Consider the following 16,077-nt stretch of genomic DNA (forward strand, 5'->3'; position numbering starts at 1 on the left):
ACAAACACACACACAAAAGAAAAAAAACATTGAGATTTGACAAAGCACAGTACAAAACACCACAATATATAAAACAAAAAAACACAGGACAACACAGACCCACAAATAAAATACTAAATAAAAAAGAGATTTGCATGGAATTAAGGTACATTTTGGAGCAAGTAATACGGGGAGCAAGTGCCAAGTAGAGGTACCTTTACTTTGGTCTGGGGTAGTGCTGTCTGAGATTCTCTGCATCTGTGTCTCCACACAATCCTCCCAGTAGGGCCTTGACTCAAAGACATCATCGCCTACGGACGGGGGTCGAATTGTTTTCAAACTACTTTCTATCCCTAACTCCACAGAGGCTCTGTCTCTTTTGGTTTCATCACACTCTGTGTTTTTTGAAGGGTCTAATCCCTGAGAGATTTTGGCAGGAAGTTCAGGTTGACTGAATGCAAAATACTGTAGTGGAGCCTGTGTTGGTGAATCATGCATCTGGGAGGATGAAGTCTTTGGTTTGGTGTAGTTGTTTTCTTTATTAGTGTGATCATCCACAACAGACATGGACCATTCTGAGACACATATATCTGCCTCAGATTTAGGCCTTTGATTCTGCTCAATGGAGTCACCTTGTCCTAAAATTTGGTCAAAGCTGGCTGCTTTCACAGCTAATTTTGGATTAGATGCCGTATCTTCCATTTCAGCAGCAATATCCGTGAATGGAGTGGGCATTGAAGGTGGTGTCTGGAATTGCTGTTGACTAAACTCACGAGCTGAGGCACAAGGGGAAATTGATGATACTTGGGTGGATATGGGCATTTCAACAACAGAATGCTGTTCATCTTCTACTGAGGAGTCTGAGGAATCCAGGTCTTGCTCAGAATAAACTGTTCGTGTTATTGTATAAGTAGCAGTGTCAACATTCGGTATCAGCGTGTCTTCATGCATCCCATTATCCTCTGTGGGGCTCTGTATAGGACATTTAATTGGTTCTTGAAGTTTTGGCTTATCTATCTTGATTTCAGTTTTACTTAAGCCATCAGGCTTTGCATCAGGTCCCTCCGTAAACTTTTCTTGATGCACTAAGCCATCTGCAGTCACCTCAAATGAAGCTACTGCAACAGACTCATTAGCATTGGAACTGACTCGTTCAAAATCTTCACTTGGATCTTCATTTATTGGAAAAAAAACTAACCTTTCTTCCTCTTCCTCCATTGTTCTTTTGGTCATGTCAATGGCTCCACCTCTGGTCATCTCAAATAGTTTTCCCTCTTGGAAGAGGAAAGGATTTGGCGTCCCCTCTTCAGTAGGGGTACGTCCTGGAGTTGTGTCAGGTGTGGTTCCATGGGATTTTCTGTCTGTACACAAACCAAGAATTTTCTGCTCCTCAGCCTCAATTTGTGCATCATATTCCTCGTCATCTTCCACTTCAGCACTCCAGGGAACCAAGTCTCCCGGAAAAGATGCTGGAATTTCTTCTGGCTTTCCTTCATTGTCCTCTTCATAAATACACAAATCTATTTGAGATTCTTTCTGCGGGTCCTTTGCTGCAGTAGTTGTACCTACAATATCAATAGGAGAAACTAGTTCTAGCACTTTTTCAGAAGTTGGGCTCTTACCAGGAGACTTAGAATCCACATCACTATTCATCTCAATGCATGTTTTGCTCTCAGCTGATGTAATAACGAGATCCTCCTCAGGTGTAGTCTCACGAATCACTATACTATGGTACTCTGAAGGGAACTGTACATAGTCATCCTCATTGTTTACATTTGTTTGCAAATATGGTATGTCTGTGCATGTCTGTAAATCCACAGTGTTCAAATGAGTATGGTCCCGCTCGCCTTCTTCCATGGTCTCTAAAACCTCACTGGTTACTCCTGAGACCTTGGGAGATGACTTATCCAACTCAGGGCTGTCATAATCATCATCAGACATTGAAGATTGTAAAGGTAATACTGGGCCAGATTCAGTCCGATTCTCCAAGTACTGCTCTTCTGATTCTTTGTTTAACATTGTGTTAAAGTCTAGTTGACTTTTATGTGGTGATAGCACTTCTTCTTTTAGGTGTTTAGAATCACAATCAAAATCAAATTTGACCTTTTTGACTTTTGCATCCTTTTCCATTTCATCAAATGTTTTGATCTTTGCAGCCATCTTAAACATCTCTTCTTCTGGAGTGAACTGCCTTTGTAAAGCATCAAAATCATGAAGATCCTCACTGTCAAGTACCTCTTCTTTTTGCCCCAGAGTCACCGAAAGGCTCTGCTTAACTAGGGTCTCATTTGACCCTTGGGATAACTCCCTTTCTAAATAAATGTCTTGTTCAGAAACAATTTCTTTTTCTATATTTTCCTTGGAATCAGAAATGAAAGACTGACTTGTTGAGAAGACCCTTTCAATAAAACTTAATTGTCCATATTCCTGCCCAGTTGGACTTCCCTCTAAGGAATCTTGACATGGGGACTCCTTGTTTGGGCTTGGCTCGATAGAGTCTGGCGTTTTTTGAGATGATCTATCTTCTCTAATGGGAGTAGTCTCAAGCGAGTCTGTTCTACAAAGAGTTTTAGAGTCACTTATAGTTGCAGGATGCAGAGAATCTAAACTGGAAGGTCTATCTAGTGCATCTTGAATGTGATGGTAATGTTGCGGTATCATCTCAGACTCGGCAATTACACTGAATTCTGTCAGCTTCATACCATCTCTACAGGATGAATCACTTGTCATATCATGTTCAGACATTTCACTGTCCCATTTCATAACTTGAATTGTATCTTGAATTATTGTCTTCAAATTAGCAGAGCATGGTGACTCAGTTTTGGTAGATGGAGAAAGTGAATCCATTTTAGAGTCATCATTGAATGGTGAGTCACTTTTGCTGAATAGGGAAGGTGATTCAATCTTAGAATCATAAGGTGATGGTGATTCAGTCTTGCTTTTTATGGCGGTTACTGAACATAATTGGACACTCTTGTCACTCTCTGCTCTTTCATGTGATGTCACCAAAATTGATTGATAATGTGTCTCCTTAGCTCCTTGGCATCTGACTTCTGTTTCTTCAGTAGTTGTACTGGAAGACAAGACAAGGATTTCAGGACTAGTTTGAGGGGTTTCAGCAAGTCCCTCATGTTTCTCACTGTCACCTGTGCTGGAGCGAGGAGTCCTAATCCCTATACTATTGCCAGGAGAGTCTACCAAGGCCTCATGTTTGTCACTATCAGGACTTTCTTCCAATTCTCCGTGTATTTCAGTTTTAAGTAAGGGTTCACCTTGCACCATTGCAGTAGCAAATGCAGTAATTATATTTGATTTACTTGGATCCAAAGCTACTTGGTGTATCTGCTCCTCATCTACTAAAGAAAGGCCATCACTACACATTAAATAGTGTTTTCTTGCTTCAATTGAAGTCCTCCTAAAGATAAGATATTCAGGACTATCCTCAAGTTCTGCCTTAATATCTGCACTGAAGTCCTCTGATGGTTTCCTGTCTGGGCTGATCTGAGGTTCTACGGACAATCTCCTGTTCTGGGAGATGTTATCTTCATAAACCATTCCCTCAGGTATCAGCCCTGGGTCTTTATTTCCTAATAGCTCAGAAGTTAGTTGTTGTTCCTCAGTCTCAAATCTGCTTTGTTCCTGAGATTGTTTTCCATCTTGGTCAATTGTTGTTAGCTTAGACAGCAGGTCTTCAGGAGAGCTTTCGTCTTCAAAGTTAAAAATAATGTTGGAAGTTACAACTGAATCACCTTCTTTATTCTGGATAGACAAACTGCTTAAGGTCGTCAATGGTTTCTCTTGTAGTGTTTCTCCATCATTGATCATTGGTTTGTGCTGAATTGTTTTGGGGTCAAAACATGATTCTTGAATAGCCTTGTTTTCTATGACACTTTTTTCTTGTAAATGTTGGGTTGATACTGTCATTTGGTTATCGTATGTTGGAGGAACCTGCATCATATCAGAACTTGATGCTTCAGAGGTTACAGTCGTAATTGCTCTTTCTTGTAAATGTTGGGTTGCCACTGTTAATTGTCCATCATATATTGGAGGAATCTGTGTTACATTAGGACTTGCCATTTCATAGGTCACAGTTGTAATTGCTCTCTCTTGTAAATTCTGAGTTATTCCTGTCATTTGGGTATCATATGTTGGAGAAACCTGCATCATATCAGAACTTGACGCTTCAGAATTTACAGTTGTAATTGCACTTTCATGTAAATGTTGGGTTGTTACTGTCAATTGGTTGTCATATGTCGGACAAATCTGTGTTACATTAGGACTTGCCAATTCAGAGGTCACAGCTGTAATTGCTTTCTCTTGTGAATGTTGGGTTGTTCCTGTCATTTGGTTATCATATGTTGAAGAAACCTCCATCATATCAGAACTTGACACTCCAGAGGTTACAGTCATAATTGCTCTTTCTTGTAAATGTTGGGTTGCTACTGACAATTGGCCATCATATATTGGGGGAATCTGTGTTACATTAGGACTGTCCATTTCAGATGTCACAGTCGTAATTTCTCTCTCTTGTAAATGTTGGGTTGTTATTGTCAATTGGCCATCATATATCGGAGGAATCTGTGTTACATTAGGACTGTCCATATCAGATGTCACAGTTGTAATTTCTCTCTCTTGTAAATGTTGAGTTGTTCCTGTCATTTGGTTATCATATGTTGGAGAAACCTGCATCATATCAGAACTTGGCACTTCAGAGGTTACAGTCATACTTGCTCTTTCTTGTAATTGTTGGGTTGCTACTGACAATTTGTCGTCATAAATCAGAGGAGTCTGTGTTACATTAGGACTTTCCATTTCAGAGGTCATAGTTGTCATTGCTCTCTCTTGTAAAGGTTGGGTTGTTTTTGTCAATTGGCTGTCATAAATCAGAGGAATCTGTGTTACATCAGGACTTTCCATTTCAGAGGTCACAGTTGTAATTGCTCTCTTTTGCAAATGTTGATTTGTTCCTGTCATTTGGTTATCGTATGTTGGAGGAACCTGCATCATATCAGAAGATGATGCTTCAGAGGTTACAGTCATATTTGCTCTTTCTTGTAAATGATGGGTTGTTATTGTCAATTGGCTGTCATATGTTGGCGAAATCTGTGTTACATTAGGACTTGTCATTTCAGAGGTCCCAGTTGTAATTGCTCTCCCTTGAAATTGTTGAGTTGATACTGTCATTTGGTTATCGTATGTTGGAGGAACCTGCATCATACCAGAACTTGATGCTTCAGAGTTTACAGTCGTAATTTCTCTTTCTTGTAAATGTTGGGTTGTTACTGTCAATTGGCTGTCATATGTCGGAGGAATCTGTGTTACATTAGGACTTGTCATTTCAGAGGTCCCAGTTGTAATTGCTCTTCCTTGAAATTGTTGGGTTGATACTGTCATTTGGTTGTCAAATGTTGGAGGAACCTGCATCATATCAGAACTTGATGCTTCAGCGTTTACAGTCGTAATTTCTCTTTCTTGTAAATGTTGGGTTGTTACTGTCAATTGGCTGTCATATGTCGGAGGAATCTGTGTTACATATGGACTTGCCATTTCAGAGGTCATAGTTGTAATTGCATTCTCTTGTAAATTTTGAGTTGTTACTGTCATTTGGTTATAATATGTTGGGGAAGCCTGCATTACATCAGAAGCTGGTGTCTCAGAGGTTACAACTGTAATTGCTTTATGTTCAAAAAGTCCAGACTTGCTTTTTGATGGATCTTGGCCAGTCTGAAATGCCTTCATCAGTTCTCTTACAGACATGGTTTCCTCCAGCCTTTCTGTCTGTGACTTTGGAGATCTGGGGGATTTTGGAGGAATCTTGGTTGATTTGTCTGTCTCTGTGACATATGACTTACCCTGGGAAGTATTCACTTTTTGGGATTTCCACTTTTGACTGTCCACATCCTTTTCTTCTTCAACCTTCTGCTGCAGTGCCTTAACCCTGTCTTTAATGGATCCAATTGGAGTTTCTACAACTCTAGGAGACACAGGAACAGATCCAAAGACAGGTTCAGATCCACCAATAACTGCATCTTCATCAAGAGACTCCTCAGACTGACTTCTACTCATCCTTTCCAGGTCATCTTCAGAACTGCCACTTGCAAACTCCCTGTCTTTACGCTTTTTCCTTACTGGCTTTTTTATTTTAGCTGGACTGTGTTTTCCACGGGAAACAAATACCTCTTTAAAGCTTTCTTGTACAATATCTACATCTTGGGATTGACTAAATGATACAGGTTCCTGTAGGCACTGTTCTAAGTCACTGGTGAGATACGTAACCATACCCGACATATCCCTTTTTGGAGAAGAACTTGATAAAGTTTCTCTTGCGATTCGAACTTGCTGAATAAGTGGCTCTTTGACTTCAGTGATGTTTTTGCCTTTGGATTCCTTAACATCTGTCTCACTGAGAAGTACCCACTCCTCATCATCAATTGTTACAGATATCCCAATAGCACCTTCCCACTTTGTTTCATCCGTTGTTCCCTCACGGAGGATCTCTTCTACTTTTTCCAAGTTCTCTTTAACTTTTTCAACGATTTCAAATGGTTCATCCACTTCGTCATCCCCAGCTTTGTCTGAATGCTCTCTGAAATCTGAGGGGCACGGTTTTTCAGATTTTTCAGAGGTCAGAAGGACTGACACTTTAATCAGGTCCTGCTTCATATCGGACACCTCTGAAAGCAGATCTGGACTTGCGAGTGTGGCAGGATCATGCATGATGTGCATCATGGAAAGCTCTGTTGACTCAGATCCATCAAAATCTTCCATTTTAACAACACAAATTGTTGTTTAAAAGAACAAAGGGGGGAAATGAAGAGGACAAAAGACATTGGAAAACTTGTCAGGGCAGGAGCAATATAATCTTCAGTTTAGATGATGAGAATCTACTTGTCAGAATGACGAATATTGCTAAATGTATCTAGATTTGGATCCATAGGATTTGGGAAGGCATGGGAGCAGTTAAGCAAAGCAAAAAAGAATTACAGAGTGAGAAGAGGAAATGGGCAGGAAATAACTTGCTTAAACATGTTATATTGATTTAAGTATCCACTCATACACTTACACAAGAGGAAAAGTATAAAGAAAAACAAAGGGAAAGTATAAGTAATACAAAAACCTGTACACAAAGAACAAATGGGAAAAGTAATCATAACACAGAGTGGAGCTGTACCAATGAGGCATCTCAAGATTGTTCTCGACATGAAGAATTCATGTCAACACAAACACAGATAGCATGTTCAAAGCCCTTAAAAACAGCGCTGAGATACAATCATAGGCGTTTCCAATAAACACTTTCAAATTATTAAATGCTATGGCTTTTTTAGTTATGCAGATCTTTGAGTCAATCAATGAATTGTTTAACATATGGGAATTTGTTAAAAGACGGAGGTAAATGATAAGGAAATTAAGTTTAGAAAAGCAATAATAAACACGAGTGAATCGAAACATAAACAATGTGAGTGACAGGGATAGAAATGTTACACAAATTATGCATATTTAAAAAAAAAAGTTATCCACGCATACAGGTTGAGCAGACACACTCACACACATACATATATAATAATATAATATGTGCAAGTCAAGTTATTTCCATGCAAGGGAAATGATCCATGCAAAGGTGACTTGTGGCAAGCAAATTATGTGATTTCAAGCACAGGCAAATTAATATGTGCCTGCTCTGTATTATTTTCTTTTTGGGGAGAATGGTTTGTTTTCCAGTATCTCTTTTGGCATGTAACACATTTTATTTTAAACTCATTAAACATTTTTAAAATTATCATGCCAGAAGTAAGATACCATAGTAAGATAATATAATTGAACGCAATGTTTTATGAGAACAGCAGACCATAAAAATAAAAATGGAAAAAGGGATGTTTATCAGCCATAGCACAGCAATTGGGGATCCACAAATACAATTTCTGTTAATGTTTAATATTTTAAATAATGTACATTAAGTAACCTAAAGCTACAAGAGTTATGGAGGTTACAAAATAGTGCAAGAAAATCCAGTATATACACTCTAGGTAAAAAAAAAAAAGAAAAAAAAAAAAGTGGTACAAGTCAAAAATGGCTAAATATTTTGTAGATTTTTAATGGTCTTAACAATTTTAATCAAAAATCACTCCAGGAAATGAGCAAGAACTGCACAAATACTGTAGATAAAGTAACAGCGTGGATTAGACTTCTCCTTTGTTTTCTTTAAATGTTTAAGTCAAGTGGATAAACTTGCAGACAGCTTTTTACAGGAAGAAGAGTTCTACCTTTTCCAAGTGAGATTAGGGTCCAATTTTCACTATTAACTAACTATTAATACATATTTTATAATTATTTATTAATTATTATTAATAAATAAACTCATAATTATTGTTTATTAATAGTTAGTAAGCTAGTTGTTTAAGTTTAGGTAAGGAATGTAGAATAAGGTAATGCAGAATAAGGCATTAATATGTGATTTATAAGTAGTAATAAACACCAATATCCAAGTAATATGCCGGCTAATAAGCAACTAGTTAATAGTCAGAATTGGACCAGAGTGTTACAGAGTCAGTGTTGCGACACTAAATGTTAATGGCTCCCAGTTTGTTTGACTTTAACGTGAGACCAACTATTAATTATAGGGTTTAAAACTGGACCAGGCCAAAGCATGAGCCTGATGGACTTCGGAGTTTGGGCAGGAGCATTGTCTTGTTAAAAATAACATCTGATCATTCCTCTTTAGATAACAACTTTTCCTTTGTAGGACGCAAGCTATTCTGCAATATTCTCCTGTACTCAAAAGCATAAATTGACGTTTCACAGTGAAGCTCACCAAAGCCAGCTGCTAAAAAGGCTCCCCACACACTTCTTTCATGCTATACGATGGTAGAGATGCATCTCACCAGATTTTAAGAGATACCACTCTGGAGCATCACCATGCCACATGTTTCAGTGTGACTTATCACTCCACACAATTCTGCTGAACCCCTCCAAATCAAACTTCCCATATTCTGCCAAAAATATGGGAACATCTTTGATGTTTTTTTTAAGACAGCAATGGCTTTTTATGTAGTGCATTTGCTTAAATTTTGAAAATTCCTAACCAATAAATTGTGGTTAAGATCATTAAAAGCCTAGTGTGTAACTATTTTTGACTTGGCCTCTTTTTTTTTTTTTTTTTTTTGCCCAGAAGTGTACACATTTAATATTATTTAAACTATTATCTTAAATATTGCTTACATTTCTCATGTGTCTTCTCACTCTATAAAGAAATTAGATTAAAACAGAGAAAGTTAATGGCATTGAAAACATGAGAAATTCATTTTCTTTTTGCAAAATTGTAAAATAGGTGTTTACCTCCTCATCTGCATCTTCATCAGAATCTGATTCCTTAAAAAGAAAAAGTGAAAAAATACCTGTCAGATCAAATCTGGCACTATTTAATATAATTTGAATAAAAGGTTTGGGCTTTTTGTGTCTGTGTATGCATATGTAAATGCGAGTTAGTGTGACAGTTGAGAGTGTTTTTGCACTTACCTTTGAGTAGACAGGTAGGCAGATGTTCAGGCTGCATATTGCATTGTGGTTTAGACTGCGATATGTTCTTGGCTCTTTTGTAAAAGACAGTCTGCCACATGGTTCTTGAGTGCTGTCACGAATCTGTGGAAACAACCAGTCTGTGACTTTGTTGACCACAAAGTGGTCATATTTAATCTAGTAGAGGGCAAGGTGGAATGCTGTAACATTTGTTTAAAAATGTGAAACTCTGTGAGCCTTTTTTATGCTGTCGCTCAAATTGACATTGAAACATTTAAATAATAAAAAATCCTACAAATAGTCTTTCAAATAAAGTGCTTACTTTGATAAATAGAGAAAGACGGTTTTCCTTAAAGGCATAGAAACTGAACACATGGTGCTGTCCACTTTTGGTCAATGGGACCAGATTTCCGAAGCAGTCTGCAAAGATTGGCTTTCCCTCTAGTACCTTTAATATAACACCAGTTAGAAACAGTCCTCCTCAATGGAACTTTTTGTTGTGACAAGACTAGAAAAACCACACTTACCTCGACATCTCGACTACGAGCAACCTCAGTGAAGTTCTCCTGCTGCTCCAGAGTTTTGTCCATCTTATCATCCGTCATACAGAAGCAGCGGAGCCGTGCTTCGATAGGGTCTAAAGTCTTGGCGAAGATGACAAACTTGGCCATGTAGGGTACACAGATGATCTCACGATAGAGCTGACTGGAGAAGTTCACAGACTCCTGGATCTGACGGCAATCTATGAGCCAGAACCTGGGGAAAAAAAACATGGCAACACTTTATTTTAAGGTTCAGTTATTACTATAACTATTAGCTAGTTGCTTATAAGCATGCATATTACTAGGATATTGGCTGTTTATTAGTACTTATAAAGCACATATTAATGCCTTTTTCTGCATGACCTTATTCTAAATCCCTTAATCCAATACCGAAACTTAAATGCTACAAAAACTACCTTACTAACTATTAATAAGCAGTAAATTAGGAGTTTATTGAGGAAAAAGTTGTAGTTAACAGTGAATATGTGTTTCCCATACTAAAGTGTAACCAAAAACATTTATTTAACCATTTGTCAATGGAAACCAGTCAATAAACAGATGCCACTGCAACAAAACTCACCTCGCTGATACATTGGTGGTAAATGAAACACACTGGTTGATGAACGTCAGAGGTGTGGATCCAGTTATGTCCTCCCACTGTGCTGGTGTTGTCCCTCCTGAAAAAAAAAATAGAACTATTCACATCTTCGTATAAAGGCATTTACTTACACGTAACTGATTTGTCTTAGATACATACTATGCTTACACACACAAGGAATTTGTGTATGTTTGGTGACGGGAGCTTTCAGCGCAGAAAAGGCACAGACATAATGCAGAGTCAAACTGGATATAAATATATATATATATATATATATATATATATATATATATATATATATATATATATATATATATATATATATATATATATATATATATATATATATATATAGTTTGATTCTGCATTATGTCTGTGCCTTTATACATATATGATAAAAATTAAGGCAATAAAATGAAATACAACACCAATATTAAAGAGAATAGATGATAAAATTAAAGGGATAATTCACCCCAAAATGAAAATTCTATCTTTATTACTCACCCATATCGTTCCATAACCATTAGACTTTTGTTCATCTTTTTTTAATTTTATGAAATCTGAGCTTTCTGTCTCTCCATTGATAGCTACACAACTACCACTTTGACACTTTAAAAAGTTCATAAAGAAATAGTAATCCATATTAATCCATATTGTGTAAAAAAAATTGAGACACAATCGCTTTATATGATGAACAGAATTAATTAAGGCTTTTATTCACATACCAACATTCAACTCACAGTTGTGGTAAACAGAAGTTCAAACATGTTCACTTGATGTAGGAGAACCAATGAGGTTCATATTCTCATGTTATGCAACACGTTTAAGCTTCCTCAAGAGGTTTGTTCATTAAGCATGTTAGGTTGAGCTTCTGTTTATGTTCGCTAGTTAATGCTTATGTCTGAATAAATTGACTGTTCATCATATAAAGCGATCTTGTCTCTTCAGAAAATTTGGACTAAACCGCTCAATTAATATGAATTAGTTTTATGATCTCTTAAAAAAATACTATCCATTTAATAAATATTAATTTCTAAAATATATTTTAAACTATCCCTTTAAAATATAATACAATACAATAATAAAAATATATGGGAAAATATACCTATAAATATACCAATAGACCAAATATGAATATGTACAGATATGCTACTGGACAGATATACAGATACAGATATGCTACAGATGGACAGTTTTGAAATGCTATTTAGAGATGTACAATCCTGAGATGTGTTATGTATTGTCCAGGTGGAACACAGCCTGAGGGAAAAAGCTATTCTTATGCCTGGCTGTTCTGGCACTCATTGCTCAGATTAAAAAAGAAAGTGGGCTGGATGTGAGGGGTGGACAAAACTGGATAAATCGGGATAAACTCCTACTCTTTATTCTCACATACCAGTAATGCTACATAGCAGTCGTAAAGTGGGTGTACTGTTGGTCCCGTCACTGGTTGGACTTTTAGGAACAGGAATAGTCATGGTGATGGGCTTGTGAAACTTGCGTCTTCTGGGTTCCAAAGTAACAATTGGGCTGAATGTAGCCTTACTGCCCAGGATCTTCCTCACCAGATCCTCGCTGAGGGGCTGGGCCTAAAGAAGGAAGAGATTGAGATGTGAGAGGCAGGATAGACATCTCACTTCATTTTTCAGTTCCCTTCATCAGTTTCCCTGCCTTTAAACAATGTAGGAGTAATACTGTATACTGTTAAATATATATTTCTGAGAGGAACAAGAAAAAAATGATAGAAATTAAGACTTTTTTCCTTTTTTTGATATTTTCAATAACGTGTTTCAATAACTCAATATTAATTAAATCAATATTAATGACACAGAAGCTTGTTTGTACTATTGGTCGAGAGCAGGGATGGGCAACTTCGGCCCTGGAGGGCCACTGTCCTGCTGAATTTAGCTCCAATCCTGATTAAATCTGACCTGTCTGTAGCCTTCTTGTAATCCTGAAGACATTAATTAGCTGGTTCAGGTGTGTTTACTTAGGGTTGGAGCTAAACTCAACAGGACAGGGCCCCTTCCAGGAACAAAGTTGCCATCCCTGAGCTCGAGTAATAAATCATAATACAAAACTGTACAGCACAAGGAACAATGAATTACCTGTAGTCCCACGCGTATCCGTTTAGTCAAGGCTCCCTCTGGGAATACAGCCTGGACCTGTGGAACAAGTGTGCTGCTTAGCACCCCACCCTCTGGACCAATCAGGTGACTGTCCTGTTTAATGCGAGACACCACAGCAAAGTATTGTGGGAAATCCCGAGTGATGATGCGACATATTCGCCTTTTCTCCAGCTCCTCAGGAGGGTCCAGTTCTGGTGTTAAAATTACAAATATTATCTCATATATATACAAAGTGTATTTAATTGGTGAATAATTGTTTCTGTTATATCTCACACAGAATACACTTCCAATCCAATCCAAACCAGTAAATCTTCCAAATGACATGCATCAATTTATACAACTTTATTGTTCATTTTTTATTTTTTTTATTTTTGTAAAACATTGCCTTTTCAACTAACATTAACTGTCACCTATGTTTTTTCCATCACAGGAATACATTTTAAAATATATTCAAATTGAAAACAGCTCATTTAAAGTTTATTTCACAATACTACTGTTTTTATTTTATTTTTTATCTCTCCAGTAGCAGTATTAACATTCAGTGACATGGCATCTAACGCACAGAAGCCAATAGCACATGTCACTATGCGTATTTGATACAATTATTTTAGAAATATTAAAGCCACAGATTCTTGTGCTGGCCAGTGTTACACTCACTTATACTGACACCCACTGATGTGTGTCCGTGCAGCATCACGCAAAAATAAATGTTTACAGGATGCGACTGTTAATGCGATATTCGTAGTGACCCATGATAGATTTACTGTGTCTTTCCTAGAATGGGCAGTTTGTGACATATTACAAAACATTCAGTGGCACATGCCAATCAAATACAGATCTGACACAAACACGATGCCATGTCACTGAATGTTAATACTGCTACTGGAGAGATCAAAAATACAATAAAAAAGCAATATAACCTCTCCTAATAAATGCAACCTTGATGAGCACAAGAGACTTCAAAAACATTTCTCAACCAATTCAAGGTGTGTTATGTTAATCAAACAAGTGTCTCTGGACATTCAGGACACACTCACCTTCGTCCATGCCATTGAGTATCTGATTCAGCTCCTCTTCTGTATGCTCACAGTGATGTTCTCTCCAGCTCTCTCCTGTCTCACTGCGCAGAATCACCAACTCTCTCTCTGTCCCACGCAATGCTGCAAAGTGGGGAATCTCCACTATTACAGGCCTGCAAAAAAAAAGAGGTGTTATTTCTGACTAATTAATGTAAGGCTTTAGACTGCTCAAAGTGAGGGTTGTTGTTAAAAAAACAGATATTGCATCTGTGGAGGACATACAAACAGGAAAATGCATCATGCAGCAAGGTAGAAAAAGAGAGCAAACAAAACAATGGATAATGCAATATACAGCATACACACACTACATGACAAATACATTAAAAAGGAATAACAATAAACAACACATTTAAAATCAAATGATATCCAAAATGCAATAAGGGAGGAAAAGGTAAATCTGTGGAACACCTCTAATTCAGAATGATAAAAACTAACTCACAAAACTATAAAAAGGACAAAATACAAAGAATATGACATCTTGGAGATGGAGGTATATTTAAAAGAATCAGGGAAATGTGACCGGTATCCAGTGGATATTTGGCATTAGGATCTCTCCTACCCGAGGAATTTGGTGCCGGGTGGACCCAGCTGCAGAATTCTGCTGACAAGACTTTCACCCTCATTAAGAGGAGGAGGGGCTGTTGGGAGGTGGAGTTTACTGTTCCGATCGCAGCAATTAAAAAAGATGTAAAAAAAACAACAAAAAACAAGGCACACTGTGAACCTGCGTTACTGAACTCAGATTTAGTGAGAGAGGAACATTGTTATCATTCCTCCAAACGATGATGATTAGTGTCCTAACCAGGTGAGACAAACACTAAAAGCTAAAAACTAGAGTTTTTCTCCTAACCAGCTACGGCATTTTGTTGATCGCCTGGTCTTTATTTCAGCAGTGTTGGGTCCAGAAGTGGTTATTGTTTAATTTAAACGAAAACTATTTAAAAAAAAAAATTGTAAATCATTTTTGTTAATTAAAATAAAATCTAATACAATATTAGATGAAAATTTAAACGAAAACTAGAAATGTTGCCTGAAATAAAATACGTTTAAGTTAGAGTTTATCATTACTAAAGACTGAGAATTTTTTTAAAGATATATATCTATATGTCTATAAGTGTATATCTATATGTCTATATAAGTGTATATATATATATATATATATATATATATATATATATATATATATATATATATATATATATATATATATATATATATATATATATATATATATACAGACACACTTATTTATACACTTATATAGATATATATCTAAGATATATAAGATTGTGTTTCCTATATACACAAAAGGCCTTTTTCTTTCAAATATTGTTCACAAATCTGTCTAAATCTGTGTTAGTGAGCACTTCTCCTTTGGTGAGATAATCCATCCACCTTACAGTTGTGGCATATCAAGATGTTGATTAATCAGCTTGATTACACACAGGTGTAACTCAGGCTGGCCACAATAAAAGGCCACTCTAAAATGTGCAGTTTTACTGTCTTGGGGGGTCCAGGGGGTCCAAAAACCAGTTAGTATCAGGTGTGATCACCATTTGCCTCATGCAGTGCATAACATCTCCTTTGCATAGAGTTGATCAGGATGTTGATTGTGGCCTGTGGAATGTTGGTCCAACATTCCTTTTCAATGACTGTGCAAAGTTGCTGGATATTGGAAGGAACTGGAACACGCTGTCATATACGCCGAGCCAGAGCTTCCCAAACATGCTCAGTGGGTGACATGTCCGGTGAGAATGATGGCGAGGCAAGAACTGGGATGTTTTCAGTTTCCAGGAATTATATACAGATCCTTGCAACATGGGGCCGTGAATTATCATGCTGCAACATAAAGTGATGGTTGTGGATGAATAGCACGACAATGGGGCTCAGGATCTCATCACGGTATCTCTGTACATTCAAAATGCCACCAATAAAATGCACCTGTGTTCATTGTCTAAAACATATGCCTACCCATACCATAATCCCATAATCCCACCGACACCATTGGCCACTCGATCCACAACGTTGACATCAGCAAACCGCTCACCCACACAACGCCATACATGTCGGCCATCTGCCCTGTACAGTGAAAACCAGGATTCATCCGTGAAGAGAACACCTCTCCAAAGTGCCAGACGGCATCGAATGTGAGCATTTGCCCACTCAAGTCGTTATGACGACGAACTGCAGTCAGGTCACGATCCCGATGAGGATGATGAGCATGCAGATGAGCTTCT

The 16,077-nt window shown here is 37.4% G+C and overlaps 1 protein-coding gene across 1 annotated transcript in view; it reads right to left on the reverse strand.

The window, feature by feature from the left end:
- Positions 1-16,077, reverse strand: part of ank2a (ankyrin 2a, neuronal) — a 65,055-nt gene that overhangs the window by 13,405 nt on the left and 35,573 nt on the right. Inside the window, exons 31-41 of the mRNA XM_067441964.1 lie at positions 14,400-14,498; positions 13,799-13,953; positions 12,741-12,952; positions 12,029-12,221; positions 10,615-10,711; positions 10,020-10,248; positions 9,815-9,940; positions 9,493-9,615; positions 9,313-9,345; positions 9,196-9,217; positions 195-6,740 (exon numbers count right to left, since the gene is read on the reverse strand). Of these exons, the coding sequence (XP_067298065.1) occupies positions 195-6,740; positions 9,196-9,217; positions 9,313-9,345; positions 9,493-9,615; positions 9,815-9,940; positions 10,020-10,248; positions 10,615-10,711; positions 12,029-12,221; positions 12,741-12,952; positions 13,799-13,953; positions 14,400-14,498 (7,835 nt within the window). The remainder of the gene's footprint in view (positions 1-194; positions 6,741-9,195; positions 9,218-9,312; positions 9,346-9,492; positions 9,616-9,814; positions 9,941-10,019; positions 10,249-10,614; positions 10,712-12,028; positions 12,222-12,740; positions 12,953-13,798; positions 13,954-14,399; positions 14,499-16,077) is intronic.

Source organism: Pseudorasbora parva, chromosome 4 (genome assembly GCF_024679245.1).
Source record: "Pseudorasbora parva isolate DD20220531a chromosome 4, ASM2467924v1, whole genome shotgun sequence".
Classification (NCBI taxonomy): Eukaryota; Metazoa; Chordata; class Actinopteri; order Cypriniformes; family Gobionidae; genus Pseudorasbora; species Pseudorasbora parva.